Consider the following 23,625-nt stretch of genomic DNA (forward strand, 5'->3'; position numbering starts at 1 on the left):
GATGCATCCCATCAGGGCCAGGAGACTTGTCTACCTTTAGCCCCATTAGCTTGCCCAATACTGACTCCTTAGTGATTACAATCATCTCAAGGTCCTCACCTATAATATCCTTATTTCCATCAGTCACTGGCATGCTATTTGTGTCCTCCACTGTGAAGACTGACCCAAAAATTCTGTTCAGCTCCTCAGCCATTTCCCTGTCTCCTATTATTAAATCTCCCTTCTCATCTTCCAAAGGACCAATATTTACCTTAGCCACTCTTTTTTGTCTTGTATATTTGTAGAAGCTTTTACTATCTGCTTTCATGTTCTGAGCCAGTTTACTTTCATAGTCTACCTTACTCTTCTTTATGGCTTTTTTAGTAGCTTTCTGTTGTCCCCTAAAGACTTCCCAGTCCTCTAGTCTCCCACTAATTTTTGCCACTTTGTATGTTTTTTCCTTCAATTTGATACTCTCCCTCACCTCCTTAGATATTCACGGTCGATTTTTCCCCTTTCTACCGTCTTTCTTTTTTTTTTGATACTTCACTTTTCCGAACCTCTTGCATTCAGCTGGGTTCCCAGTTGTATCTTTTTTTTAAGCTGACCAAAGATGTGCAGGTTAGGTTGATTGGCCATGCTAAATTGACCCTGGATGTTGGAAGGTTAAATTGGGTTACGGGGATAGGGCAGGGGAGCGGGCCTAGGCAGAGTGCTCTTTCGGAGGTTTGGCCTAGACTCAACAGGCCAAATGGCCTCCCTCTGCACAATAGGGATTCTATGACTCCTGTCATTAACACACATTTTCTTCCTTATCTTAATTTCCATCTCCTTTGTCTTCCAGGAAAGAAGTTGGATATTTGTCTTTGTTGATAGTTCCGTTTACACCGCAGTTTTAATGTCATCATTATATAGAATGACCCTTAATGAATTGCACTCTCTCTCTCCCTCTCGTTGCAGGCTTCGTGCGTTGTCCAGTGGCGGAAGCATTGCCTCCCCACCACCTTCACCTGCATTGCCAAAATACAAATTAGCAGATTATCGATATGGAAGAGAGGAAATGCTAGCACTTTATATGAAAGATAACAAGGTATTAGCAGCACCTTTCAGCCCAGTATGGTCAGAAATGTAATTTCCCGTCGTACAAGTCTGCCCATTTCTATTGAGTGATGTTTCGTGATATGGCAATATTTGTCAGCTGCCCTCTGGCCGTGCTGTACTGAATTTTTGCTTTGCCATCACAAAGCTCGTGTGCTGGATATTGTGCACAAAAATTCTTTTTGTAATCTTCGATGACATCCAAGAAGGTTCGGGGAGCCGTACAGCATCAAGAGGAACTGCTAGTGCTCAGTCCCGATGGGTGACAGATCCCGCTCCCTGATTCCACTTTGATCGCTGGCTCTCGGTTTGTTTTTGGTTGTGACCTTCATTCGTCTTGTCAGTTGTTTCCTTGTGTGAGCAGAAGACTGTTCCTGGTGGTTTATATGTTCCTTGTTGTGTTCTGCTGCTTCGTGTAGCATAAGCTGCTTCCTTGATGTACGCTTTGACAAAGGAAGCTCCAGACTATGAAATGAGTTCAACTTGTTTATTGAACTATTAACACAGTTCTTAAATGAATTCGACTCTCTGCTAGTCTAGCTGTAGTAACTCAGTCTATCTTTACCAGCCTGCTCTAAGCCACGTGCTGGGTGTGATGCTGTTGATCAACCCTGATGTACTCTCTAGATGTCTGTCTGTGGAAAGAGGCAGAGCATGTGTGCCCTGTCCTTTTATATGGGTTGTGAAGTGCCCCCTTGTGGTAATGCCACCTCTGGGTGTCCTGATTACCCATTGGTTGTGTCCTGTTGTAATGACCCATTGGCTGACTGTCTACATGTCTTGACATCTCTGGTGCTCCCTCTCGTGGTTACTTAGTTGTAGTGTATTTACATTAACCCCTTGTGTATATAGTGATGCATATCACCACATTCCTGAGTTAGAAACTAGTTGCCCGACATCAATCCAGAGTTTACGTGTTGAGTGTTTCAGTCGATGGAGCAGGCACATTTGGATGTTAACATCGACGGCCTGACCCATTCCGCAGGTCCGTTTGCAACTGAATGCAACCAGAAAATCGTGCAAATTGGTTAAACGGAAAGGAACTCTGTGGGCTTCAGCATTGGAGTGGAGTCAAGCCACCAGGCCGCCTCGGCAGAATTTGTACAGCCTAGGTTCCGTCAAAGAAGTTGGATTTAAAAACTGGCGGGGTATCAGCCTTGTTCCAATTAGGTAGCTCCGACCAAGGGACCCCTGCTGTCCAAGGGTGAGAAGATAATGAGCAGGATAGCTTTTGGGTGCTACTGGCAAAGTGGGTTTCAGTGGCGTTAGATCTAACCATGCTCCTGACAGCTGGTCAGATTAGTTAAATGTGGGCAGCACGGTGGCGCAGTGGATTAGCCCTGCTGCCTCACGGCGCCGAGGTCCCAGGTTTGATCCTGGCCCTGGGTCACTGTCTGTGTGGAGTTTGCACATTCTCACCGTGTTTGCGTGGGTTTCGCCCCCACAACACACAGATGTGCAGGGTAGGTGGATTGGCCACACTAAATTGCCCCTTAATTGGAAAGAATGAATTGGGTACTCTTAAAGTTAAAGAAAAAAAAGATTAGTTAAACGTACGATGAGTGACGCAGAATATGGAGGAAGGCAGAGACTCTGGTGACATTGGTGATCTCTATACTGTGACTGTGGTTGCTAATGGAAACTAATGTTTAATCAGATGCGTGGAGTGATAATTCATGGCTGTAATCCACACAGTGCATTAGTGAGGATGCCCTTGAAATGTTCTATTACAGTTAGCTCCGGTCCTTGAAGTCCCAGAGAAAGAAATGGGAAAGGGTTGTTGAATACATTTATTCGTGGTGCGATAACATTGGCAGTCTGGCAAGCTATGGTGTTTGTGGGCTTTTGAACGTATCATTTTAATTTGTAACTTTAGTAAAGCAGAACAGAGGTCAGTTGCAATTCTCTTCCCCCCCCCCCCCCCCCCCCCCCCCCAAACCCAGCCTTTACCATTTGACCCTCGCCAGAAAAGGCTAGCGAGTTGCCCCCGACAGGCTCCCATCATTTGCCTCCTTGCTTGAAAGAATGACGCCCTGCTGTGCTTTCAGTAAGTAAGTGAGAATATTGGCCAATGGTGCGGTGCACAGGGACAGCATTGCAAAACTCGCTCCGAAGCGGCCCACAAGACCAGTAGCTGTCCGAGATCGATGATGTGAGAGGCTGTAAGCTGAGGTTATGCCAGTGCATTGTGCTGATGCCTATTCCTGGTTTTATCTCATCAGGTTCCTGAAGAGTTGTCGGACAAAGAATTTCTGGCTATCTTACAAGATGAGCCGCTTCTGCCCTTAGCACTTGTACCTCTTACAGAGGAAGAGCAGGTGGGTGGTGTTAATGTGCTTTGTTAAAAGCTGCAAATATAGCTGGATGCACGGTGTGTAAACATTAGTTATTTTCATGAACTGAGCAATACTTGTACCAGCCATCCTCCCTCAAGGTCTCCTGGACTTGTGGACTTAAAACTGGGTCACTGCTGATAAACGTCCAACTAAATAGCAAGGGAGTATGAATAGATGTTGTTTCCTCTCCTGCTCCTTCTCCAACCCCCGTCTGCAGGGAAGGCAGATCAGCTGTATAAAAAAAACCCCAGTGCATTTGTCCCCTCAATAGGATCTGCTGTGTCAGGATCGTGTTCTCATTTCCTCTGTCTCTCACTCTTTCTGCCTTTCCTCCACTCCACGCCACCGCCTTGTCGAGACATCTTGTGCGTTAACTGTGTGGTTAAAACTGGCATATCACGGCTTCTGGTGTCACAGTCTTCAAAGAGCTGCAAGGTTGCTCTGGGCCCTTGGAAGAAATGAGCCTCCTTTTCATGGTTGCAGTGCACCTTGGGAGTGAGGGAATTAAATTGCCCAAACTCGCGCCATCTTTCCGAAAGGAATCAAAACTGAGTGCGCGCGGACATTATGGAGGGAGTTTGGGTTGCGTCATTCAATCCCGTACAAAGCAGTTTTAATGAGAAATATCTTGAGATGCGTCAGGGAAGAATTATTCAACAAAGTTTGCGCCACATAAGGAGGCCCGGGGGTTGGAAATGGGTAGGTTTGGATTTGTTTGTTTATTGTCACGTGTACCGAGGTACAGTGAAAAGTATTTTCCTGCGAGCAGCTCAAACAGATCATTAAGTACAGGAAAATAAAATACAAAGAAAATAAGAGGGCAACACTAGGTCCACAATGTAAATACATAGACACCGGCATCGGATGAAGCATACAGGGTGTAGTATTAATCAGGTCAGTCCATAAGAGAGTTGTTTAGGAGTCTGGTGACAGCGGGGAAGAAGCTGTTTTTGAATCTGTTTGTGCGTGTTCTCAGACTTTTGTATCTCCTGCCTGATGGAAGAAGTTGGAAGAGTGAGTAAGCCGGGTGGGAGGGGTCTTTGATTATGCTGCCCGCTTTCCCCAGGCAGCGGAGGTGTAGATGGAGTCAACGGATGGGAGGCGGGTTCGTGTGATGGACTGGGCTGTATTCACGACTCTCTGAAGTATCTTGCGGTTGCCATACCAGACTGTGATGCAGCCAGATAGGATGCTTTCTATGGTCCATCTGTAAAGGTTGGTAAGAGTTAATGTGGACATGCCGAATTTCCTTAGTTTCCTGAGGAGGTATAGGCGCTGTTGTGCTTTCTTGGTCGTAGCGTCGACGTGGGTGGACCAGGTCAGATTTCTGGTGATGTGCACCCCTCGGAATTTGAAGCTGTTAACCATCTCCACCTCGGCCCCGTTGATGCTGACAGGGGTGTGTACAGTACTTTGCTTCCTGAAGTCAATGACCAGCTCTTTAGTTTTGTTGGCATTGAGGGATTGATTGATGTCGGAATTTTAAGGTTTTCAGGAGATGCAGCTGGAGAGGTAGAGAGAGGGAATTCCAAAGGTTTGGCAGGGTGGTGGGGATTTTGCAGTGAAGGTTAGTCAGTGGTTGAATTTGTGCGAGTTGCGGTCCAGGTCAGTAGAGGTTTTGATGAGCTCTGGGTTCACAGCAGGTAGAATGTGGGAGGTGTGCATTATGTCTGTGATGTTTTTCCATTTCCCACAGCAGCCGTTCTCAAGGGGTTTCAAAACAGCGACTAACTCAGTGCAATGGTTGCTGAATTATAGATGGCTGCAACTCAAGCAACTCACGCACAGTTGAAAATATTGACTCAGCGGGCGAGCGAATGCAGATTCAAAGAAGCCTACCAAAAAAAGGATAGATTTAAAATTTGAGCAGAGAGTATTTGATTTACCAGAAATGGCAGCAAAATGGCGCATGTCGGGTCCTGTACATGGACTGAATGTCACGTTTGAACCCGACAGCCTTCAGTCATTCATTTTTGAAGAATATCTTCGCTTGACCCCGGTTGCACCGTAACGCGTTGCATTTGGCTCTGCCTTCAGTGTTTTTATTTAAACTCAACGTCCTTCTTTCTGTTTGTGTGCAGAGGAATTTTTCCATGTCTGTGAACAGCTCTGCAGTGATGAGGTTGATGGGACGGGGGGGAGGAGCCCCGTCAGCGGGGGTTGTCAGAGGCCGAGGCAACGCCAGGGGCCGAGGTAAGAGACTGAGACTGCATCGCGCGCGCAAGCCGTCAACTCCGAAATAGTGAAGCAAATTGGAAAACCAGGTCGAACGTGTGAGAGAGAGAAAAGAGTGGGTCATGTGGGCTCTGGATTCCAGACAATCGTGGCTGATTTACCTCTGTCGCTTTCCCACTTTATCTCTTTATTGCCAAGTGCTGGTGCAGATGGCGTATTGGACCAAATTGCACAGGCAACCAGTTCTCTGCTTCCCAACTCTGCTTAGTCCAGGGGCGTATCATAGAATCATAGAATTTCAGTGTAGAAGGAGGCCATTCAGCCCATCATGTCTGCACCGGCCCTGGGAATGTGCACCCGACTTAAGGCCACACTTCCACCCTATTCCCGTAACCCCACCTCACCTTTTTGGGCACTTAAGGGCAATTTTAGCTCGGCCAATCCACCAAACCTGCACATCTTTGGACTGTGGAAGGAAGCCGGAGCACCCGGAGGAAACCCACGCAGACACGGGGAGAACGTGCAGACTCCGCACAGACAATCACCCGAAGCCGGGAATCGAATCTGGGGCCCTGGAGCTGTGAAGCAACAGTGCTAACCACTGTGCTACCGTGCCTGCCCTACGTCTGTTCTCTGGGTTGCTAAGGAAGCAGGATATTGGGCTACCAGTGTACTGGTCACTCCGTCACCCTTTATTGACCATTTTCTTTTGCACCTGTAAAACAGTTTGTGTGTAAAGAGTGCAACATTTTACCAGAATGATCATCGATCATACAGTGCAGAAGGAGGCCATTTGGCCCATCGAGTCTGCACCGGCTCTTGGAAAGAGCACCCTACTTAGGCCCACGCCTCCACCCTATCCCCGTAACCCAATAACCCCAACCAACCTTTTTGTACACTATGGGCAATTTAGCATGGCCAATCCACCTAATCCGCACTTCTTTGGACTGTGGGAGGAAACCGGAGCACCCGGAAGAAACCCACGCAGACAAGGGGAGAACGTGCAGACTCCGCACAAACAGTGACCCATGCCGGGAATCGAACCTGGGACCTTGCAGCTGTGAAGCTACTGTGCTAACCACTGTGCCACCGTGCTGTCCAATGATACTTAAGCCCCCAACGGTTAAATTATAAGGACGAATCGCACAAACTAGAATTATATTTCCTGAAATTTACACGGTTTAGGTGTGATTTGATCAAAGTTTACATGATATTCAGGGGAACAGATAGGATTGATGGAGAGAAACCTTTCTCTGGTTGGGGAGTCCTCGGGCTGGGCAACATGGTTTAAGAATGAGTTTTTTTTTTTGAGAACCCAATTATTTTTTCTCCAATTAAGGGGCAATTTAGCTTGGCCAATCCACCTAACCTGCACATCTTTGGGTTGTGGGGGTGAAACCCATGCAGACACGGGGAGAATGTGCAAACTCCACACGGAGAGTGACCCAGAGCCGGGATTCGAGCCCGGGTCCTCAGCGCTGCAGCCCCAGTGCTAACCACTGTGTCACGGACTGCCCCAGAATGAGAGCTTCTGAGGGTGAAATTAGGAAGCAGTTCTACACACACTGGATGGGAGAAGTTTGGAGCTTTTGTTGGTAATGGCAGTTAATGCTAGATCACTTCATTTTAATTCTGAGCATGATAAACCTTTGTTAACCATGTATATTACGGGATATGGGAGTATGGTATTTGGTCATGGCTTAGCTGTAGTCTCATTGAATGAGTAAACAGGCGCTCGACGAAATGGCATCCTCTTTCTATGTACTCTTGTGAGAAAAAATAATTATTTATTGACCATGAATTGCTTTGAAATGTGAATAGTGTGGACCTGAGTCCTTTCACTCCTGTTAACCTCATCTATGCAGCCATTCTTGAGTTATTCAGCAGGCAAGTCCATCTGGAAGTGCCGCTGCCAAATACAATCCTGTCAACATTGAACATACAGTGCAGAAGGAGGCCATTCGGCCCATCGAGTCTGCACCGACCCACTTAAGCCCTCACTTCCACCCTATCCCCGTAACCCAACAACCCCTCCTAACCTTTTTAGTCACTAAGGGTAATTTATCATGGTCAATCCACCTAACTTGCACATCTTTGGACAATGGGAGGAAACCGGAGCCCCCGGAGGAAACCCACGCACACACGGGGAGAACGTGCAGACTCCGCACAGACAGTGACCCAGCGGGGAATCGAACCTGGGACCCTGGTGCTGTGAAGCCACAGTGCTATCCACTTGTGCTGCCCATCTTGCAAAGATGCACGCAGTTCAGCAGCAATTGCTGCACAGTGATCAGGAGTGAGAACCCTGGCTGAAATTCCTTGTGTCTGTAAACTCCGGATTTGCTGTTCTGTGTGACTTCGTATCTGTAACAGTCTCACGAGCAATCGTTCTCCATCTATTTGTTGCTATACCGGAGGAAGGTATTGCAGACTGGTCACATTATTTCAGTCCTGCATTGAAGTCGCCTACCAGGTTTTGTATTTTCAACAACGAGATGGAATGGTTGCAACATGGAAGGAGGCCATTCAGCCCTTCTGCATTGCCCCCTAAGACCACTCCCCCGCCCTTTCCACGTAACACTGCAGGTTTATTACCTACAGCTGCTTATCTGACTCCGTTTCAAAAGCCATGATTCAATCTGCCTTTACCCCACACTCCGGCAGTGCATTCTGGATTCTAATCCCGCCAGGGCCGATGGTGAAATGTCAATTCAATTAACAATAATAACCTGGAATTCAAAGTCTGTCGATGACCCATGAAACCATTGTCCATTCTCGTAGAAACCCATCTGGTTTACTAATGTCCTTTGGGAAGGAAATCTGCCATTCTTACCCGGTCTGGCCTATATGTAACACCAGATCCACAGCAATGCGGTTGACTGTTAAATGCCCTCGGGGATGGGCAATAAATGCTGGCCCAGCCAAACAACGCCTGCATCCCATGAGCGAAGTAAAAGAAAAAGCCATTCTTTGCGTTAAAATAATTATTTTTCCTCATGTCGCCTTTGGTTCTCAGAATAGAATCATAGAATCCCTGCAGTGCAGAAGGAGACCATTCGGCCCATCGAGTCTGCACCGACCCTCTGAAAGAACACTTCACTCAAGTCCACTTCACCCTACCCAATAGCCCCGTAACCTAACCTACTCATCCCTGGACACGAAGGGGCAATTTATCATGGCCAATCCACATAACCACATCTTTGGACTGTGGGAGGAAACCGGAGCACCCGGAGGAAACCCACGCAGACACGGGAGAAAGTGCAAACTCCACGAAGGCTGGAATCAAACTCGGGTCCCTAGCGCTGGGAGGCAGCGGTGCTAACCGTGGTGCCGCCCTGATGGTCACCTTCAAATCTGCATCCCCTGGTTGTCAACTCCTTTGCCAAGGAGAGTAGTTTCTCTCCACCTAGTCCATCTAGACCTCCTATGAACGCCTCTTGTCAGATGCAGCGAGTTATTTTGTGATGGATCTCGTTATCTCGCGCTCCTGCACACTCTTAACAGAACTCTTTTCCACAGGTCGCGGACGAGGGGAAAGCGGTTACTACCAAAGAAGTTTTGAAGACGCTGAAGGGGGGTTTGGCCGTGGTGCACGCGAAATGCTGAGGAGTCAAAGCTGGGAGGAAAGGTAGGTTTCGGCAGATGCTGTGGGCAGTTTTCCAGGGGCCTGGGAGACGCTAAGAGTATGGCTCACGGTTTTTAGAGGGTGGGAGATTGTCCTCTGCGTTCTCGGGTGTCCTTTAGCCAGCCCACTAAGATTGGAAAATTGTTTAAAATGATGCCTTTCAAATACCATGGTATTTAATCCGAATCCTTCCTGCAGCCTCCAGCTTCTTGGACGCGGTATCAAGGGGTTGCAGCAAAATTAGTAATTATGATAATAGAACAGTCTGCCTTGGTTAGTTTTGAGTATGAACGCATGGACGATCACATGGCTTATTCCTTAGTTGAATTTGCATAAGCTGGCACGAACACGATAGGCTGAAGGGCCTCTTTGTGCCTGTAAAACTCTTGACTCTAACATTGAAGACATTTTGAAGACGCAGCCGGGTTCTCTGTCTGCATATCAGCTACGATATCTGATTCTGCCTGCAAGGCTGCTGCTTCGTGGGATTTCCGTATGTGGAAGTGGAATCTGATACCTTTGATTATTTCAGATGGCGATGTATTTGACATAATCTCGAAAATCTCCATGGCACGTGATGAAATTGGTTCGGGTACAAAGTAAAATAACTGCACAGAAATTAAATCCATTCTATGTCCCTCTCTTTAGATTTCTGGCCCTTGGGATATGCAGGTGCAGCAGGTAATGAGGGAGGCAAATGGAATTTTGGCATTTCGTTGCTAATGGAATAGAATGTACAAGTGGGAAAGTGCTGTTGCAACTGTACTGGGGATTGGCATCTGGGCTGTGCACAATCTTGGTCCGCTTACTTGAGGAAGGATGGTAAACGCATTAGAGGCGGTTCAGAGACGGTTCACTAGATTGATTCCAGCGATTAAGGACTTGCCTCATGGAGAGTGAGATTGAGCAGTTTAGGCCTATACTCGCTGGAGTCTAAAAGTATGAGGAGATAAAATTTGAGATGTGCTAAAGACGATGAAATCAGCCATGATCGTATTGAATGGCGGAGCTGGCTCGAGGGGCTGAATGGCCTACTCCTGCTACTAGTTCTTGTGTCCTTTTATGGTTCCGAGTGGACCTCCAGCACTCGACCAACATAAATGCCGTACTCCGTGCCCGAGACTTAATTAAGTTTTGGTCAGCTATAGGCCCTCGTCAATTGACTGCCACATGCTTTCCAGCATCCATGGAAGAAGCAGGGAGCATGCTAGTTATTCTCCCCCACCTTCCAGGCAACAGAGGTCAAGTGCAATTGTACTGCTGGTGTGGTGGCCCAAATGAGCTAACCAGTCGTGAATGGTGGTGGACAATTAATCAACACAATACGATAGCGTAATTTAAGATGCATCTAGACAGATACATGAATGGGCAGGGAGCAGAGGGGTACAGATCCTTAGAAAATAGGCGACAGTTTTAGATACAGGATCTGGATCGGCGCAGGCTTGGAGGGCCGAAGGGCCTGTTCCTGTGCTGTAATTTTTCTTTGTTCTTCTTCTTTGTTCTTAACTAACTGGAGGAGGCTCCACAAACATCCCTCAATGAAGGGTGAGCCAGCACTTCAGTGCGAAATACAAGGCTGAAGCATTTCAGCCCAAAGTGTTGTGGTTTTATTTGTTCGCAGGATGTGGGCATTGTTGGCTGGTCCAACATTTATTGTCCATTCGTAATTGCCCACCGAGAAGGTGGTGGTAAGCCGTAGACTTGAGCCTGTAGGTACACCCACAGCGTGGTTAGGGAGGGTGTACCAGCAGGGGAGCTTGGGTGGTGGTGTTCCCATGCATCTCCTTCCCTTGTCATAGGCGTTAGAGATCATGGGTTTGGAAGGCACCGTTGAAGGAACCTTGGGGTGAGTTCCAGCAGTACCATCTTGTCGATGGTACACACTGCTATCACTGTGCTGGAAGGAGTGGATGGAGTGCCAATCGAGAGTGGATGATCAACTTTGGTGAGGTCCCTAGCATCAGAGATGCCAGTTTGACTCACTTCTTGATATCAAGACATGACTTGTGGCACAGACCCTGAATGCAGTGAAAGCTATGTACTCTGGCAATATTCCCAGCTGCGGTACTGGAGACTTGTGGCCCAGAACTATCCTGACTTCGAAATATATCAACCCATCCTTCAGTGTCAAAATCCTGCAAGTCCCCTCTGAGCAGAATTGTGGGTCTACCTACGGCACATGGACTGCAGCAGTTTAAGAAGGTGGCTCACCTTAGGGAGGGCCAATAAGTTCTGGCCTAGCCAGCGTCTCTTGCACCCCTCGAGAGAATGAACAAAAAGCACAGCCCACTGTTTGAATGTTTTGCGTGCCTTTGCAAGGTAGAACCCCTTCTTTACATTGATGCAGTGTCTGTTTTCCTCAGGGGCAGCACCATGCTAATTTCTGCAGCTCTGCCTAGTGACTTTTCAGCAGTTGTGACGAAAGTAGACAGTTGGTTTATTGGGTCACAGTCAACTTCCCAACGCTGCTTAGAGCCTTTGTACCCGAGCTGAGGGGGATTGGCGCCAGAGAATGAAAACCATTTGGGTTATCTGGCTATTGCACAGCTCCCAGAAGTCGGGTAGAATGATCAAAAATAAAGCTCTCCCAGGTCTGTATTTAAAGTCACCATAGCTCCCCTCCCCTCAGGGGTAACCCTAGTTCAGGAGCCAACGTAGATCAGTAAGCAGAAGAGTGAAGGATGAAAATGATTGTGCGAGCACTGCTGCTCAGATGCGTGCTGTACCACTGTCACCAGTTTAAATCTGTTTAAAGCTGCCAGTTACCTGGGAACTTGTGGAGCTGTGGTCCAGTTCGAGCTGGTTTGAGATTGCCCTTGAACGCGAGTTGGAAACGCGCGAGGTTGGCGACGGTGGTATTTTTGTTCTTCCCTGTATGACGTGATCAATCTAGGGTGCTTGGGATGAAAGAACAGTTGCAAATCGCTGTGAGGCACTCTTTCTTTGGAATAATGGATTGCGACTATCAGAACGTGCAAAGCCGTTCCCTGCGTAGATTCTCCATGACAGTTGTGGGCGGGTTCTCTCTTTGCTCTTGGCTGAATTTGCGAAAGTGAAGCATATTTGAACCATCATGGTTAGCTCCTTGGTTTCTGCTCAGTGTGTGTGTATACGTGCACGTCGAGCTGGGGCAGAGTTGGGCTGAGATGCCCAACATGGTGCTGAGGTCGATTGTCTAAGTGGCCAGTGAAGAATGTACAAGCTGGGGGAAACTTGATTGCTGTGCATGAAATACACCGGGGATTGGTCACTGCCTTAGTTCGAGCAGGAAACTAAGACCAGGAAGAATATTTAATAAAGCATTCTACGGTCCACTGGATTTTTAAATAATGTTTGCTGAGGTACTGTTAGGAACATAGGAATTAGGAGCAGAAATAGCCAATTCAGCCCTTTGAGTCTGCTCTGCCATTCAATCATCAGACATAGGAGCAGAATTAGGCCACTCGGCCCATCAAGTCTGCTCCGCCATTCAATCATGGCTGATATTTTCTCATCCCCATTCTCCTGCCTTCTCCCCATAACCCCTGATCCCCTTGTTAATCAAGAACCTATCTATCTCTGTCTTAAAGACACTCAGTGATTTGGCCTCCACAGCCTTCTGCGGCAAAGAGTTCCACAGCTTCACCACCCTCTGGCTGAAGAAATTCCTCCTCATCTCAGTTTTAAAGGATCGTCCCTTCAGTCTGAGACATGCCCTCTGGTTCTAGTTTTTCCTACAAGTGGAAACATCCCCTCCACGTCCACTCTATCCAGGCCTCGCAGTACCTGTAAGTTTCAATAAGATCCCCCCCCTCGTCCTTCTAAACTCCAATGAGTACAGACGCAGAGTCCTCAACCGCTCCTCATACGACAAGCTCTTCATTCCGGGGATCATTCTTGTGAACATCCTCTGGACCCTCTCCAAGGCCCCAGCACATCCTTCCTTAGATGCGGAGCCCAGAACTGCTCACATACTCCAAATGGGGTCTGACCAGAGCCTTATACAGCCTCAGAAGTACATCCCTGGTCTTCTGTTCTAGCCTGCTCAACATGAATGCTAACCTGCACGTTAACCTTAAGAGAATCTTGAACTAGGACTCCTAAGCCCCTCGTGCTTCTGATTTCCGAAGCCGTTTCCCATTTAGAAAGTAGTCCGAGCCTCTATTCTTCATACCAAAGTGCATAACCTCACACTTTTCCCCATTGTATTCCATCTGCCACTTCTTTGCCCACTCTCCTAGCGTGTCCAAGTCCTTCAGCAGCCTCCCTGCTTCCTCAACACTACCTGTCCCTCTACATATCTTTGTATGGGATGAAGTGGATAGATAGATCTCTCGCAGATATCGTGGGTGCAGTAGATTCTGGGCTGGTCCCAATGGGCCAGGTCTGTGCCATGGCGCTCTCTATAAGTGACTCTGACTCAATAGGTTGTGAAATATTGTCTTGTCACTGCCCATTTTGAGAGATCCGGAATACACTTGGTTGCTCCAGAATTTCTCTTTGTATGACCAACTGGGAGTAACTGCAAGCAGCAAGATTGTTCTTTCGATTTATTTCCCCTCGGTACACCTTTGCTTTGGCTTGTTTTCCAACTCTCGATCTTTTTGTTTACCACAGGGGCGACAGAAGATTTGAGAAGCCAGGACGTAGAGATGGAGGTATGGTTTAAACCATCAGGGAAAGTTATTAAAATGTAATTCTCTCTTGGCCCCATAGCGATTAAAACAAAATAATTAGGAGCTAATGGGAAATTTTACTTGTCCATCAGTCATTGGGGAACCTGGTTTTCAGAAGTAATTTCAGTGTCTTCTGTAGATGACGTCCACATAATTTCAGTCATAAGTTAAAATTAAAATGCGGGCACTTCCAACAGTTCAAATTCTGACTTTATCATTTTCTCTCTTCCCCCCCCCCCCCCCCCGCTCCCAACGTCACTTCTTCCTCCTCCTCTCCTCCTCCCTTTCTCCTCCTCCTTCCTTTAAGTACGGGTAGGGTTTGAGGAAGTACCTCCCACGTCACGCAAGCAGGACTTTGCACGTTCCGACAGCGAGAACTGGCGAGCCATCAGAGAGGAACAAAACGGCGAAGAGGAGGACGGAGGCTGGAGGACAGCTGGCGTGCGGAGAGAGGGCGACCGGTGGCGGCCCCCGAGTCCAGGTAATGTCGGAAAGCCCGTTTCCGACTTCTGCCAGGCTTTCCCGTTGACTTTCCACGGTGCCCCACATAGCAATAGCGAGGGAATTGCAGCAAGAAGCACGGGGGGGATGGACAGAGGACAGTGAAGTTATCATAGGTTCAGGGTAAGGGAAGAGTAAAAGCATCTGCCCATTAACCTCCCTAAAGGCAGTCTAGAGGACGCGCATAATACTGCTGAGGGGGGAAAAATAGGCACACGGCTGAAGTTGTGAAGGAGTTGTTGCTAAAACGGACTTCAAAATAATTGAGGGAACAGTGGCATATGTAACTTGGAGTTTTAGTCAGATTCATTTGGGTTTTTATTGTTTGGAGGATGCGAGTGTTGTTGGCAAGGCTGACATTTATTGCCCATCCCTAATTGCCCCTTGAGAAGGTGGTGGACGACTGCAGTCCTCGTCATGTAGGAACGCCCAGAGTGCTGTCAGGAAGAAAGTGCCAGGATTTTGACCCAGCCACAGTGAATGGCGATTATGGTTCCCAGTCAGGATGGTGCGTGACCTGGGAGGGATGCTTGCAGGTGGTGGTGTTCCCACGCAGATGCTGCCCTTGTCGTTCTTCGTGGTAGAGGCTGCGAGTTTGGAAGGCGCTGTCAAAGAAAGTTGACTTGATGAGGGAAGTCCCCTCCCTTCATTTTGATCAAGTCCGAAATTGAAACCAGCTTGGGCAATCCCAATCCAGTACTGTCAATTAATTAATGTTACTTCCATGTTACTGCACGGCTGGTGTGGGAAGATATCTTGCTGGCGCAGTAGGGCATTCTGATTGAGGTGCGGGGGTAAAATAAGCTTTTAAATCTTTATATAACCTGAGCTGTACCTTCCCCGGGATTTGCTCTACATCTAATTCCGCTATGCCTGCTGTGGCAGTGCCAGAAACCGACTCTGGGTGTCCTTTTTTAAAATCTCTTTTTACATGGTTGTCATGGTCCCTGATGGTTGTTTTCCTCTGGTCTACACCCCGCCCTTCCCCCAAACCATTATTGCAGATGGTCCTCGCTCCGCAGGCTGGAGGGACCACCCCGACCAGCGGCGGCGCAGGTTTGACTTTGATTTCCGGGAGCGAGACGACGAGCGTACGTACAGGCGGGGCAGGACGGGCAGCGGAAGCTACGAGGACGAGAAGGACAATTTACCCGAATGGTGCCTGGAAGACGCAGAAGAGGAAATGGGGACGTTTGATTCATCGGGAGCTTTCATGTCACTAAAGGTGCCGAACGTTTGGTCCCTCGAGCGGGGTGGGCAGAGGTTTGCGGATGTGGTTCTGGGTATGCGTTGTAGAAATTCTGTTTCCGCAACCCGACCGGCACTTGACGTGATTCTTCACCAGCTTCTCCCCCTCCCCTCTCCTTTTCTGGAGGTGTAAACTCCTGCTAGAGTATGGACATGCAGCTGCTACTCGTGCCTTTGCCTGTGTTGATCCTGAATAATGAGAGTTGACTGGTAATTCAAGGACAGGTTTTGCAGTTGAGCCAAGTCTTTCCCTCGACAGGGCCTCTTTGCCAGTGCAAACACGAGGCCTGGTTAACTTGAGGGCCTTTAACCTCCCCTACTCCTGCAGCCCAGGATTAATTGTATCTTGTTAATTGCATCTCGGGGCAGCACGGTGGCACAGTGGTTAGCAGTGCTGCCTCACGGCGCCGAGGACCCGGGTTCGATCCCGGCTCTGGGTCACTGTCCGTGTGGAGTTTGCACATTCTCCCCGTGTTTGTGTGGGTTTCGCCCCCACAACCCAAAGATGTGCAGGGTGGGTGGATTGGCCACGCTAAATTGCCCCTTAATTGGGAAAAAGTGAATTGGGTACTCTTAAGTTTTAAAAGAAAGTTAATTGCATCTCCACTCCTGGAGCTGAAACCCGAGAGGCCACAGACTCAAAAGTGGTTTGCAAAGGAAGCAACTAGGACGTGAGGTTTTTTTTTGCCCGCACACCGAGCGATCGAGGTCGGGATGGCACTGCCTGGAAGTGTGGTGGAGGCAGGTTACCACTGAGGCATTCAAGAGGGCATCTGGAAATTATTAATGCACAGGGCTGTAGGGGGAAAGGGAAAGAGATCTGCACTATGTCATGCTTATTCAGAGAGCCGGTGCAGACACGATGGGCAGAATAATTCTGTGCAGTGCGTGAATCAAATTGGAAAATTTTTGGTCTGTGGTGGGGGCGGATCAGAATTTGCCATAACAGGGCAAAAAAATGTTTAATTTGAAAGATTGGTTGCATTTGTATTCCACTGCGTTGAGGAGATGCAGCGATGAGGTAAATGAGGCGTTTCTGGTGGTAAAAGGATTTGATGGGGTAAATGGGGAGAAACAGGGCAGCACGGTAGCACAGTGGTTAGCACCGTGGCTTCACAGCTCCAGGATCCCAGGTTCGATTCCCCGCTGGGTCACTGTCTGTGCGGAGTCTGCACGTTCTCCCCGTGTGTGCGTGGGTTTCCTCCGGGTGCTCCGGTTTCCTCCCACAGTCCAAAGACGTGCAGGTTAGGTGGATTGGCCATGATAAATTGCCCCTTAGTGTCCAAAAAGGTTAAGCGGGGGTTACGGGGATCGGGTAGATACGTGGGCTTGAGTAGGCTGCTCTTTGTAAGGGCTGGTGCAGACTCAATGGGCCGAATGGCCCCCTGCACTGTAGATTCTATGATTCTTGGTGATAGGTGATGGGGGTTATCCAGAATAAGTAGACAGGACCTTAAAATTAGAGCCAGAGGGTTGCTTTTTAAAATTTCTTCATGGGATGTGGGCATCACTGGCTTGTCCAGCATTTATTGCCTGTCCATAATTGCCCTTGAGAAAGTGGTGATGAGCTGCTGCAGTCGCATGTGGTGTAAGCACACCCACCATGCTGTTAGGGAGGATTTAGCAACAATGAAGGAACAATATAACTCCAAGTCAGGATGGTGAGCGACTTGGAGGGGAACTTGCAGGTTGTTGGTGTTCTCCATGCACCTGCTTCCCCTTCCCATCTAGGTGGCAGAGGCGTCTGGTTTTGGAAGGTGCTGTTAAAGGTGCCCTGGTGAGTTGCTGCATCTTGTAGATGGTACACACGGCTGCCGCTGTGTGTTAGTGGTGGAGGGGGTGAATGTTGAAGGTGGTGGAAGGGGGAGCAATCAAGCGGGCTACTTTGTCCTGGATGATGTTGAGATTCTTGTGTTGGCGCCGCACTCATCCAGGCAAGTGGAGAGTATTCCATCACACTCTTGACTTCATACAATTGAATTTACACTGCAGAAAGAAGCCATTCGGCCTATCAGGTTTGTGCCGACCCTTGGAAAGAGCACCCCTGTAACCCAGTAACCCCACCTAACAACCTTTTTGGACAATAAGGGCAATTTAACATGGCCAGTCCACCTAACCTGCACATCTTTGGACTGTGGGAGGAAACTTGAGCACCCGGAGGAAACCCACACAGACCAGGGAAGAACGTGTATGTGCCTTGTAGATGGCGGACAGGCTTTGGGAAGTCAGGAAGTGAGTTACTCTCTGCAGGATTCCCAGCCTCTGACCTGCTCGAGCCACACTATTTATATGGCTGGGTCCAGTTCAGTTTCCGGTCAAGGGTAAACCCCCCCTCCCCCGAATTGTTGAGAGTGGGGATTCAGCAATGGATGGGGAGATGGATAGATTCTCTCGTTGCAGATAGTCATTGGAGTGCAAACGCCACAGACCCATTGGGCCTAATGACCTGTTTCTGTGCTGCGTATTCTATTCCATGTCAACGTTGCAGCTTTCTGCTAACCATCCATTCAGTGTCCTGCACTGTGCTTTTCCTAACTGATTCTTAATTTGCTATGTTGAACAGAAAGGTTCCAAGGAACCCATACCCGAAGAACAGGAGCTGGAATTCAGAGGGGTGGATGAGTTGGACGAGCGGGCAGAAAATGAATATGATATGGAATTTTACAAGGAGTCTGATAGGACGGAAAATGAGGATGCAGGTAACCAGTCCAATGCATACGTAATCCTTACATGAGACACCTAGTGTCGGCGTTGTTCATGTTCACCAGACTTTGCTGCACCTGACGACTTCTCACAGCAAGTACTTAAAAGCAGTTTCCCACCCTCCTCCTCCCCCGCCCCAGCCCCGACCGTGGGCAGGTGACAGCAGAGGGCAGGAGAGGGGCAAGTCCGTGGCAGCAGTGAAGGTGGCTGGACATCAAGGCCTCCTGGGCAAGAGTTTGCACCTGTGCCACCCTGGTAGATGGGGGAGACTTCCGCAGTGATCGAGTGAACATGAGTTAGCAGCACGATGCCTAGCAATGCGTGGCCAATCTGTTTGTAATGCAGACAGAATGAATGGATTTGTGCAAGCGATTGGAGTTATAAAGTGTGCTGAGGGCACCGAGTGGCCATATAAGGAATTGTTTCCCTTGGCGCTGAACAGTTTATAGAGTTATCCTATAGCAAAGAAATGGCCCTTCGGCCCATTGCGTCTGTGCTGGTCAAAACAACCACCTAACCATTCTAATCCCATTTCCCAGCACTTGGCCCATTGCCGTGTCTGCCCTGGGATCGCATGTGCACACCAAAATATTTCTCAAATGTTCTGAGGGTCTCTGCCTCCACCACCCTTTCAGGCAGCGAGTTCCAGGCCCCCACCACCCTCTGGGTGATAAACGCTTTTCCTCATATCCCCTCTAAACCTGCTGCCCCTAACCTTAAATCTCTGCCCCCTGGTCATTGACCCCTCCACCAAGGGGAAAAGTTTCTTCCTGTCTACTCTCTCTGTGTCCCTCATAATTTTATACATCTCAATCACATCCCCCCTCATTCTCCTCCGCTCCAAGGAAAACAATCTTCATAACTAACACACTCCAGCCCAGGCATCATGCTGGTAAATCTCCTCTACACCCTTTCCAGTGGCTATCACATCCCTCCCTATAATGTGGATTTCTGAGCTGTGGCCTAATCAACGTTTTATACAGTTCCAGCATAACCTCCCCGCTCTTAAACTCTAATCCTCGGCTAATGAAGGCTAGTAAACCATATGCCTTTTAAACCACTGTGTCCACCTGCTCTGCTAGCTTAAGGGGCGGGTGTACATGCACACCAAGGTTCCTCTGATCCTCGGTGCTTCCCAGGGTGCTGCCGTTTATCCTGCATTCTCTTGAATTGTTTGTCCTGCCCAAGTGCATCACCACACACTTTTTTGAGTGCCCAATTCATTTTTTTCAATTAAGGGGCAATTTTGCATCGCCAATCCACCTAACCTGCACATCTTTTGGGTTGTGGGGGTGAAACCCACGCAAACACGGGGAGAATGTGCAAACTCCACATGGACAGTGACCCAGAGCCAGGATCGAACCTGGGACCTCGGCGCCGTGAGGCAACAGGGCTAACCCACTGCGCCACCGTGCTGCCCTGTCACCTCACACTTATCCGGATTGAATTCCATTTGCCACTGGCCAGCCCGTCTATATCCGCCTATAATCGAAGGCTCCCCTCCTCACTATTTACCACCCCACCAATTTTCATACCACCTGCAAACTTACTGATCAGCCCTTCTATATCCATATCTAAATCATTTATATAAACCACAAACAGCAAGGATGAAACTGCTCTTGCTGTGATTTCTGTCAATTTCACGCCCCAGCCTCTCACCTCCACCCACAATCTCTCCAACCTTCAGTGTACTGTAGAAATGCAATCCGACGGGGAGGGAAATTGGTTGACCGCTTGGCCCATACCTTCTCTGAGTGACCACGTGTAGGAGCTCTGTTGGCAGGCCAACTGTGGAGGGAATAACAACTGAGCTGTCTTAACCGCCAGTGTCCATACATGTATCTTCTAACAGCGGTCATTCAGTTGTGATGTGAAGCCCTATTCTTAGCTGGGAGATGGTAAGACCAGTTACAGCATCCTTATTAGTATTCCCTCATTAATTCCTGCATGAAGTGGGCTAATGATTAGGATTACAATCCCGGACCATGCCTGATCAGTTGCTAGGATACCGGACAGAAACCCCAATAATTTAATTTGTAAGATTCCAGGCTCAAATAAGGAATAAGTACGTTAAAACAAACTTTGTTACTCACACAGTATTACTAACTTAAGAAAATAGCTTACAGATACCAGTTAAACAATGCTTAACAATGACAATGAAACACTAACTCCTAACTGTTCTCTTTTATCTCCACTCAAGCAAACCCTATCTCTGGTCAAAATCCACTTTTAAATACCGTTAGCAAACACAGTGTTAGCTGATGTACCCTTGAATAGAGCTCCTTTTAAAAGACTGATTAGAGAGAGAGAGAGAGATCCTTCAGGAAATCAGTTTGCTGATTCTTATCTGCCTCAGACTACTGTTTAACCTGCCAGCCTTTTCAGAAACTGCTGTTCTGTTCCCAAGAAACATCTAAACTGTTTTGAGTAACGTTGCTGGTCTGTTCACACCCCAATCTTTAACTGAACTCAACAATGAAACTCAGCAACTGACTGCTTCAGCCCTGGCTCCTCCCATCAACTCCATTATCTTACTAAAGCTTAACACAATGCCTCTAATTATCTACTACCCCAGGGAACATCCTTTTATATAAACAAAATTCCATTCGCCCAATTTCAGGTAAACAATATACATGGTTGGAATTAATGATGATTTCATCTTATACGGTGCTTTACTTGCCCCTTTGGAGCCAAAGTGCTTGCCTTTTAAACCAGGACTTAAAAAAAAAAAAATACCGCAGCAGTCAGATACACAGTAACCCAGGCTTTTAACCCTTACTGCACCAGATACATACAACACAATATGTCTGAAATTCCTGCATTTATCACATGAGGAGCTGCCCACGGCAGTGATTTTGTTTTGTCACGTATGGTGCTCTTGTAATTAATCCGTAAGCCTGCCACTCCTGAGTAACCAGTTTCTCTGCAACAGACCAAACCGATCTGCCAGCTGAGGTGTACAATGGCAAGATCTCTCCATCGTGTTCGTCATCCTCTCCCTCGGAATCTCAGGCCCAGGAGGTGTTTCTCGCGGTGCCTGAAGAGTGTGAGCCCATTGTGCACAGGGCAGAGCCTGACGTGGCGGATTCTGCATTGGACGCCCAGGGACAGAACAAATCTGCTGCCGATGGTACGGAAACCTAATGATTACAAATTGGTATCCGAGTCAGCGTAAAGCCGATATACGCAACTTTTAGACTTTGTGTAATCGATGTGGAAGTGCACAGTCGTGGACTAGTATTCAACCTGCGTACATTAAATAAAAAAGTGGGAGGCACGGTGGCGCAGTGGTTAGCATTGCTGCCTCACGGTGCCGAGGACCCGGGTTCGATCCCATCTCCAGGTCACGATCCTTGTGGAGTTTGCACATTCTCCCAGTGTCTGCGTGGGTCTCACCCCCACAACCTAAAGATGTGCAGAGTAGGTGGGTTGGCCACGCTAAATTGCCCCTTAATTGGAAAAAAAATAATTGGGTTCTCTAAATTTATTTTAAAAATAAACAAAAAGAAAAAGAAAATCAGAAAAAGGGGGATGTTAATGCTGGTCTTGAGGACTTAAAAGCACCATTAGCGATAATAGATAGCAAAATGTGTTAATCGAACAAAGATCAGAAGCAAAACACGGCCCCATGGGGGAGGGGTGGGGTTGTATTGAGGCGAAGCAAAGAATCCAAAAGGGCGTCACGGTGGAGGGGGAAAGTTCACAGTTTAAAGTTGTTGAACTCGAACCTGATGTTGAGAGTCGAGAAGGATATAACGTGCCTAATCGGAAGATAAGGTGTTGTCCTTCCAGTTTGCGTTGGGCATCACTGGAGCATTGCAAAAGGCGAAGGATGGGCATGAGAACCAGATGCTGAGTTGAAATGACGAGCGACGGGAAGGTCTGGGGCCTGCTTGCGGGCGGAGCGAAGGTGTTCCGCAAAGCGGGCACCCAGTCTGTATTTAGTCTCCCCAACGTGGAGGAGACGGCATTCGGAGCAGCAAATGCAGTGGACCAAATTATAGTGCACTTGAAACGCTGCTTAAGCTGAAAGGAGAGTTTGGGCCCTTGGACAGTGAGGAGGTTAAGGGGCGCATGTTCAGCATCTACCGTTTCTTTCCTAAGGTTTTAATCATGTATAGTATTTTTCATTTTTGCTGTTATCAACTGGTTCTGGTAGATTCCACGATTTAGTGCAAGAATTGACATCCAGTTCAAGGGGAAGGAGCTCGCAGGGTTAATAACCATTCAAAATTCAGCCACCTATATACAGCAGTGTACAACAGACAGGCTATGTGCAACCCTGTTCCCTTTCAAACGTGTGGATGCTCAGCAATATTAAAGGGATCGCAGAGTGCAGCAAACAGCCTGCATGTGACAAAGCATTCGCTTCCCAAGTTGCCACATGTCAATTCTTCCTACTGACTGTCCCTGATGTGCCCCCTGGGCGAACGCCCGTTGCATGTCCCAATGGCAATGTGCAACAGCTATTCAACCCTCGCAACCGACCCAAACATTTACCTGATTCCCAGGGAGTGCCTGGGGGATGGGGGTTGTGTGACTGTGCCTCAGCCCTTGTTGGCGGTCTCCAGCTGGTGATTTCTGCCCCCTTCCCCCACCCTCCCATACTGTATGTCCCAAAGCACTACGAAACCAATGAAAAACTTTTGAAAAGTAATAAGAAATGCCAGTAACATATCGCAGCAGCAGTGAAATGACCCAGTTAACCCTTTTGGCAGTGTTTTGTGAGAGTAATGTTGGGCAGGGGACAGGAAGAACCTCCAACTCCCCTTCAAAAATAGAGCGCTCTGATGTTTCACACGGGGACACCTCTTGACTTCCGGAAATGCAGCACTCCCTCAGTACTGCAGTGCAGCGTCTGCCTAACCTCTGCGGGCACAGAAAGGAAGGAACCTGTGTTTATGTAGCCTCCTGGCTGTTGTCCTTGAGATAAAAAAGGCCCCGGAAAATTGTCAGTGAAAGTGGAACATACTGGTAGAAAACTAGAAAAGACTCTTGGGCATTTTGAGTGTGGGCCAGTTTGTGATGAGTGGTTCCAACCAAGAGTCTGTGCTTTCCCTTGTGGATGCTGTCTCATTCCAACACTTTAACTGACCTCAATTCAGTCATCGTTCAAAGATGGAACTGCAGAGTCTGGGAAAGCGGAGGAGTGGGGGGAATCTGGGCACGCTGTTTTCGCCGATGCCGCTCCAGTGTCCGTGTTCCTGGGTGCTGCCTGCCTGCCTCTCCCCATTTAAAAGGCTGAGTCTCGGAAGTGTGCCTTCGATCGACCTGTACATTGTGCCTCCTGATCACCCGCCTCTCT

The 23,625-nt window shown here is 48.2% G+C and overlaps 1 protein-coding gene across 5 annotated transcripts in view; it reads left to right on the forward strand.

Moving 5' to 3' along the window:
• The window catches only part of LOC140404728 (GRB10-interacting GYF protein 2-like), a 140,629-nt gene that overhangs the window by 90,340 nt on the left and 26,664 nt on the right, over positions 1-23,625 (forward strand). For 4 of the 5 annotated variants that reach the window (XM_072493409.1, XM_072493411.1, XM_072493413.1 and 1 more), the window contains 9 exons: positions 940-1,069; positions 3,300-3,395; positions 5,495-5,606; positions 9,108-9,216; positions 13,810-13,850; positions 14,176-14,349; positions 15,374-15,594; positions 18,181-18,316; positions 21,253-21,450. In XM_072493409.1, coding sequence (XP_072349510.1) covers positions 940-1,069; positions 3,300-3,395; positions 5,495-5,606; positions 9,108-9,216; positions 13,810-13,850; positions 14,176-14,349; positions 15,374-15,594; positions 18,181-18,316; positions 21,253-21,450 — 1,217 coding nt within the window. The remainder of the gene's footprint in view (positions 1-939; positions 1,070-3,299; positions 3,396-5,494; positions 5,607-9,107; positions 9,217-13,809; positions 13,851-14,175; positions 14,350-15,373; positions 15,595-18,180; positions 18,317-21,252; positions 21,451-23,625) is intronic. The other variant, XM_072493412.1, reaches the window with a different exon arrangement.

The sequence above is a fragment of the Scyliorhinus torazame genome, chromosome 31, assembly GCF_047496885.1.
Source record: "Scyliorhinus torazame isolate Kashiwa2021f chromosome 31, sScyTor2.1, whole genome shotgun sequence".
Taxonomy (NCBI): domain Eukaryota; kingdom Metazoa; phylum Chordata; class Chondrichthyes; order Carcharhiniformes; family Scyliorhinidae; genus Scyliorhinus; species Scyliorhinus torazame.